The 7482-nt window shown below is 29.9% G+C and overlaps 2 protein-coding genes and 1 long non-coding RNA gene across 3 annotated transcripts; 2 read left to right on the top strand and 1 right to left on the bottom strand.

The window, feature by feature from the left end:
* Nucleotides 1-392: 392 nt before the first annotated feature.
* Nucleotides 393-1360, bottom strand: LOC135121504 (uncharacterized). Its single transcript, XR_010279011.1, has 4 exons — nt 1224-1360; nt 901-1063; nt 804-843; nt 393-589 (listed from the first exon to the last, which is right to left on the bottom strand). It is a non-coding gene; the product is annotated as an uncharacterized LOC135121504 (long non-coding RNA).
* A 214-nt stretch (nt 1361-1574) lies between these two features.
* On the top strand, nt 1575-2792 carry LOC135121530 (protein SGT1 homolog). The gene is made up of 5 exons (XM_064045838.1): nt 1575-1673; nt 1800-1870; nt 1921-2274; nt 2331-2448; nt 2654-2792. The coding sequence occupies exons 1-5, from the start codon at nt 1651-1653 to the stop codon at nt 2718-2720; spliced, it is 633 nt and encodes a 210-aa protein (XP_063901908.1). The 5' UTR covers nt 1575-1650; the 3' UTR covers nt 2721-2792.
* A 2018-nt stretch (nt 2793-4810) lies between these two features.
* Nucleotides 4811-7021, top strand: LOC135121524 (mitochondrial carnitine/acylcarnitine carrier protein-like). Its single transcript, XM_064045830.1, has 2 exons — nt 4811-5441; nt 6774-7021. The coding sequence occupies exons 1-2, from the start codon at nt 4811-4813 to the stop codon at nt 7019-7021; spliced, it is 879 nt and encodes a 292-aa protein (XP_063901900.1).
* Nucleotides 7022-7482: the final 461 nt, after the last annotated feature.

The following is a 7482-nucleotide window of genomic DNA, read 5'->3' as shown; positions in this document are numbered from 1 at the left end:
TTGTTTTCCATCGAGTTGCAAATGGCTTTTAATTTGTAAAAAAAAATATATATACATACATAAAAATAAAAGCCTCCTAAAACAAAGAACACGTGGCTAAGAGGTAAAAACTAACGAAGAATTTATAAAGTATATAATTTTACTGTGGTTCGCGAGGATATATATCTGAGTCGCTCAGTCTTAGAATACATAAGATCAAATTGGTAGTGATAGTTTGCTCTCTGATAGTTGTTATCCAACAAAAATTGCAGTTCAGGTGACCTATACTTAAGTTCGTGGTAGTTGTTTAGGCTAAATATTTAAGTTTATTTGCCGTTAATAACTTTTTATTAAACCTTAGGTGTTTGTTTTATTTACAAAAAAATTTTTATTCCGTAATGCGCTTAATTATAGAAATAATCAAAAAATTCGCAGTCTATAACAAACGTATTGTTAATTTAGGCTTAGTATATATTAAGAGTAGGAATTAAAGTTTTCGTTCCAAAAACAACTATTCAAATAAGTACGATATTTATAGCTAATCCGTAGTAAGAAGTAGAGAAGCACAGGCCACCTCCAAAAACGGCAAGTGAACTGCGCAAGAAATCCCCTTGTATTAATATAAGTGTAAATAATTAGTATTCATAAGTATTAAGTTTAAATTAAATTTTTCGTTTTAAAAAGCTATTTTATAAAGTAAAAAGAGGTATATGTTAAAATGATCTGCAAATAAAGAACAAATTTCTTCTACAATACTTAGTTTTCAAATATGAAAGGTACAGAACGTTTTGGTCTAACTTCAAGGAAGAAAGCTAAATTTAAACCTTATTAAATTCAGAAACGGTATGGTCTATTTAAAATAACCTTGCATTTAATAAGATTACATGTTTATATAATAAGTTGCTTTTATAAAACGTGTACCCTGCATGATGTACCAATGAACCACCTCGCACATCATACTCACTGTGGAGTGACGGGAGTTAATTATTTATTTCCGCAAACTGACTCCTTCATACCTGCAGTAACACACTTGATAGTACTATTCCTTAGTATATACTCCAGATAAGATATATTATTGGCAGCCCTAACGTAAGTAAGAAGGTTTATGTAAATTTAAAAAAATTAGTTTAAAGAACATACTTTTGCCACTCGTATTTATAAATTAGGTTTAACAATAGTAGTCACGAAGTTAATTAAAAAAAATATATATATATAATAACACTAAATTGAGTGTGAAAGAATACCTTCATTATAGTCGCCACCGAAGGAACTAGTAACGTAAGCTTAAAAAAAAAAGGAAGCGCCCGGCATGCAAAAAGTTAGAAATCTAAAGTTTAAAAGAGCTACTAGCCAGTGTACAGAAAAATTATAAAAAAGTAAAACTATTATTTTACTAAATATATATTACAGGTTTTCGATAATAATAATATTGAAATAATAAACAACAGAAGTGAGGAACTTGCAGAATGCTACAGATGGTCGAGTACCTTCCACAATTTTTATTAGTTGACCATTTGGGAGTGCAATGTGCTAAATTATTTAATTTTTAAGTGCAGTTCTGGTAAAGGCAGAGCCTCCTCGAGGGTCGTGGTTTGCTAGTTTGGAGTTTTAGGTCTCGAGGCTTGTACTTTATATAGTTAAATTGTTTTAGCTTAAATTTTGCGATCCATAATGTCTGATGAGAGGGACTTAAGGTATTTTTTAGTCATTTTTATTACATTTTAAATTCATACTTAAAGTTTTTTAATATATATCTTATGAATAATTGCTGCTGAAAGATATACGTTGTATGTATAGTTATTAATAACATGAGTTTATAGTTTTATCTCAGACGTTAATTTTGAGTGGATACAATCTTACAGTCACATTACTGTTACATTTTTCTGTTCAGGTAAGTATTTATACAATATATGTCAATTATATCGTTTATTATAAGAATAGATTTAAAAAAGGAAGATATCAACCTTAAATATGGGGATGGCAGTTACTTACAATTAGAATTTCTAAGTAAAAATCAAAAGGTGTTACTTCGTTTGTTCGATTTTGTTGTGCCTGAAGCTTCAACCTTTCGGATCTGCAAGTCAACTATTGAAGTTAAACTAAGGAAACAAACGGAGTATTATTGGCCTCGTTTAATTAAAGAAGGCAACAAGATTTCTCCAACAGAGTTACGTAAAATAGTTTCTTCTAAGGATGAAAATAGTAGTAAAAATAGCGAAGCGCTAAAAAAAAAGAAGGATTGGAATAAAATTGACTGGGAAATTAAGAAAGCAGAGGAGGAAAGCAAGGAAGAAGGTAGCCCTATTTCTCAATATAAAATTCAGTAGTTGGATAAATCAATATTTTAATAGGTGAAGGAGCTCTAGAAAAACTTTTTAAAAAAATCTATGCTAATGCTGACGACGATACAAGGCGTGCTATGAACAAATCTTTTTCTGAAAGTAGAGGCACTGTACTTAGTACTAATTGGTATCGGTTTTTTAAATTTATTTGAATTGACTATTTATCTTTATAAATTCTTATTTAGTATTATAGATTTCTTTCTATTCTTACTACCTTTTTTTGTATTGTCCATTCGTAGAATCTTATATTTATTGTTACTTCGTGGCTAGTATAGCAAGTCTATTCAGCGGCACTTTTCTCATATTGTTTTGCTTTCATTTGTTTTTTATAGGGCCGAAGTAGGCTCTAAAAAAGTCAATGTTGAACTTCCCGGTGGTTTAGAAGAAAATCATCACTAAAGAATAAAGGATTATCTTTCTTTTATTATGAGTACCGCCTGGTAGACTGAAGTAAAATTCTACTACTAGTCCTGCTTCTTCTCACACCGCTCCCTTCATCTATTGGACTTTGTAGGATTGTGTACTCTAAAGGCAGAAACTGTTTATATTTTATTGTATCTTCAGTTTTTAATAATAAGAATGCACGGTATGTATAATCTTAGTGACCAAGATATATCGATATTGAAACTTTACTGAGGAAAAATTAACAATTAACCCTATTACTTCGTTGGCCTTATTGAGAGTGACAGTGGCGGAACTTCTGGCAACAATAAGAACAGAAGCACTTAAAAAAAAGAACAGCACACTTATGCTAGAAGAGTGGATAAATTTATCAAAAGCTGAACTTTAAGCCTATAAAGTGAAAAAGTGGGAGTTAACGAATTTATTAAAGGGTCAGGCATTTATAAGGACGCCCCATCAAAACGAAGACAGTTCGTATTTAGAAGACGGTACATTATCTCTCTCCTATTTTGGTTTCACCAGTTTGTCATTGCGCTAACGCTATTAATTGTTAAAGAATGTTAAAATAATTCGATAATTTGTCAGGTTCAATTGTTTTATCAATATGTTATAGCTGGTTAAAAATGTCCTGCGCCAAAAAAAATTATTTTTCAAAACTATCAATAAGCAGTTGTATGCATAAAAATTTTATTAAACACCAATTTTTTGTAATTACGTCTGATCTAAATAAGTACACGGTTATATATGATTGGTTAGCGTTCAAGGCGGCTTAATATCCTAAAACAGATTTGTATGGTACTGTCTAAAAAAAATGAAGTGTTACTTGATTACATGTTAATGTGTAATAAGAGGTGGCACAGAAGTTTGATCTTAAACTTTTGTTGTTTCCAGTCTTAAGTGTGGTAATTTTCAAAATTAAGCTAAAGGAAAAGGAAAGTACAACTAGCTATACGTGAAAGAAAAAAGTTTTAAAATAAATTTTTTGCATTTTTTGAAAATAATATTCATTACTTTAAGCATATGTCCCTAAACCAAAAGCTGTAGTGAGCTTATTTAAGGTTAAAAATTATTAATTGATGAGTATTAGAAGTTATAATTACGAGGGATCCACTATATTACTGATATTATAATATTAACGCAGAATTGTTGACCGACTATTTTTAGTTTTCAGCAGGTATCATACTCAATTAATTTACTTTATTAAAATCTTAAGTATTTAATAAAGGTAATTATGTGAAATTTGAAAATTTAAAGCCATTTATTAATAAACTTGAGGGATTGCGATGCGATTTTGATGGAGTCCCCGAATTGACTAACTAAGGAGTTCATATTATCAGTTAGCATTAACCCCTCATCGGCTACTCGTGTCACAGTCCCACCTTAATCTATGTGACGTAAGAAATCTGATGATATTCCTTAAAAGTTTTTTCACCACTTTTAAGATATTAAATATAAATTTAAAAAGTGTACATGAGGTGAGCTAATTTTTGCTTGTTATACTAACAGTTCACAAGATGGGGAAATTGTTCTACAATTAAGATATAAATTATGTAAATATTTAAAGAATATAAACATGAATATTTTAATAATAAACTTTACAGTTAATTTAATTATAAAAAATTTAAAAAAATCAAGTGTGATTATACTATTTAAACATAAGGGTAATCGAAGTTTCCAACTGCAATTGTAGTCTACTAGTAAAGAGATATTGGTGACGCTGGGTCTAAAATAAATCACGTGCTTAAAAATTTTCACTAAAGCAAGTGCTGTGCTAAATTTTAAACTACCAAATATAGTATAACTATTCTTTCTAGCATATAGCTCTTTATAAATGTCAAGTTAAATTTACTGGAAGCTAATTTAATTTATCGCACCAGTCTAATAAAAATTATAGTAGAAAGTACTGTTACATTAAGGAAAATAGGGAAAGTAGTTTATTTATAATTTTTATTTGCGCTTAGCTTTATAACAATAACATTAAAATAACAATTCAATCATATAATGTAAATAAAAAAATTAATTTGTGAGGGATTACCTTCGTAAACTTCTTTTTTTTCACTTATTTTTGGTTATAAAAACATTACTAAATGTCTTCACATTTTAACGAATTACTTGCTGGTGGAATTGCTGGTGGAGCTGGAATTATCATAGGACAACCTCTTGACACCGTTAAGGTTCGCTTACAAGCAGAAAAGGGTTACAATGGCATAGTAAATTGTTTAAAGAAAACTATCTCGAATGAAGGCGTTTCGGGTTTATTTAGAGGCTTGCTTCCCCCCTTGCTTGGCGCAACTTGTGTTAATGCTGTCTTGTTTTATTCATATGCTTTATCGGAGAAATTTTTACATGAATTTCAGGAAGACCGACTTCCTCTCTCTTCTTCGAAGTCAGCCTTTCAACGAGAAGATTGGAAAGTTTTTCTTTCAGGTTCAGTTGCTGGAGCATCCTCAGTTATTGTTACAACTCCTATTGAGCTTCTTAAATGTAAATTACAAGTTGAGCACTCCGTTCATTCAAATCACGAAGTAATATTCTTAATGAAGAAGATATATAATAGATATGGTCTACTACATGGTTTTTTTCATGGCGCTACAGTCACTCTGTTACGCGATTTCCCTTCTTTCGGAATTTATTACTGGTGTTACTATAAAGTTAAGAATATTGCTCTACAACTTTCTAATTCAGACCAACCAAAATCTTCACATCTTCTTACAGCAGGTTACTTTTATAAATTTTTATTATTATCCTGGCACAGATTTATAAAGTATAACCTATAGCCAAGTTTTAATTTAACTACTTCTTTAAGAAACTTTTTAGTAGCATAACCTAGAATATACCTCAGTGTTTATTGTTTTTAAAGTTATAATAATAATTTTAAAGGGGGAAAAAATAAAAAAAATTTAAATTAATTCTTATTTTTTTAGGTGAACTCTTGTTGAACTGTAAAACTTTTTTAAATTTTTACCTTAGTTAAACTTCTATTAATGTTTTTAAACTAATTTTAAAAGAAACGTAAGTTACAACGTTTCTGTGTTGAACCATATAAGTTTTTAAAAAAAAAGTACTAGCTTTTTTTATAAAATTGTTAGCAGGTGGGGCTCAAGTTTTTTTTAAAAAAAACTATGTTGTTAACCAATCTTATCTTTTTAATTGTTTTTTTTACAATAACTTTTAATTATTTTTCGTATAATTCTTAAGTTTTAACTATATATAAACTTTAAATATTTTATAAAATTCGAAGGGTTGTTATATTGTTAAAAATTTTGAAGTTATAAGGATCCTAACGTAGGATCTCTAACCCTTTCACTGGTACGAACCTTTGTATGCGGCTTATAAACCATGGGTTTGAATGGGTATGAACGTACCCGAATTATGTGCAGCGACTTTGATTAGGTTTTCGTATAGAACCAGTCTGAGCTTATTCTCATTTATATATATTAGAAACTTTATTAAAGATAATCTGACTCATCCTACAGTTTAACCACGTATATAAACATTCGCACCAGTTAAAGGGTTAAAAACATACATTAAGATAACAGAAATATACGTTTTCGTTAAGGCTTATTTTATAAGTATTAAGAAATTATTTATGAATTGTATTCTTTAGTTACTTTTTATAATATCATTCTTGATTGTATTAAAGTATGTTAAATATTGTTGTTGCATCATTTCCTATTGTGCAGTACTAGAAGATTAGCTACGGTTTTATACATGTCCTTTTTGGTAGCAACATAAGCGCTTACGGGCAAAAACCTTAGTTTCGCCACAGGATAGGTGATTAGCTAGTTATCTTCATTATGAACATCTCATTTTGTTTAAAAGTTAATTAAACTTAAGTTATTTTAAGTTGAAAGTCAACACTTAGTTTTTCCATTCTAAATTTCTGTTTATTTTTTTTAATTTTATATAAGTATTTTTCAAGGTAATAATTCCTTCTAGTTTTAGTTATGTTTTTATCTTTTTGTTTTTCTTTGGTCTTCACTATTATAACTTCTATTGGGTAGGGCTAGCGGGTATTTTCAAAGTTTACTTAACGTAATTATCTTTAAGGTGCTATAGCTGGAGCATTCAGCTGGGTGTCATGTTACCCTGTGGACGTGCTGAAGACACGAATTCAAGTTTTAGATCGCCTACAAAGCGACTGCCGACTGTTGGAAGTGGCCAAATCAATTTATAAGAATGAGGGAATAAGCCCGTTTTATAGGGGTTTGGGTGCCACGGTTATTAGAGGAGCCCCCGTCAGTGCTGTCACCTTCCTCGTTTATGAGCAATTACTACAGCTATTAAAATGTAGCTAACTAGTTCGTTTTTATGTTTAGAAATTGAATAAACGCCATTAAAAAAATTCGACGAAGTAAAGGTTTTTTTTTTGAAGTTAGAAAAATTATTAGTTTAAACTTTAAGCATTAAAGGTCTTTGAACCTCGTAAAATTATTAGTCTTTACTTCTTAACGCCTTTTTTATCGACTTGTATCTCAAAAGTTTATTAGTGTAGAGTTTCCATATAAACAAAACAGTTTGTTCTTGGACATTTTAAAAATATAAAATACCTCACTTCCGCGACTTAACTTTTTTTAAGTTAGGCTACCCTATTTTTAGCGGTTAGCAGAGAAGAGAGGCCATAATGTAAACGAAGAAAGTAACGCAGTCGTTTAACCATATTAAGTAAGTCAAATCACTGCACTGTGTGTTTGAAAGTATTGAAAACAACTTTTATGTTATAATAATACGAGAAGGTATCTTCTCAGGTAATATGAAC

This window comes from Zophobas morio, unplaced genomic scaffold (assembly GCF_036711695.1).
Source record: "Zophobas morio isolate AGI-343-1 ecotype UQ-CSIRO unplaced genomic scaffold, CSIRO_AGI_Zmor_V1 ptg000600l, whole genome shotgun sequence".
NCBI classification, from domain to species: Eukaryota; Metazoa; Arthropoda; class Insecta; order Coleoptera; family Tenebrionidae; genus Zophobas; species Zophobas morio.
Note: the sequence above shows the minus strand (reverse complement) of the source record. Positions and strands in the feature narration are given on the sequence as shown.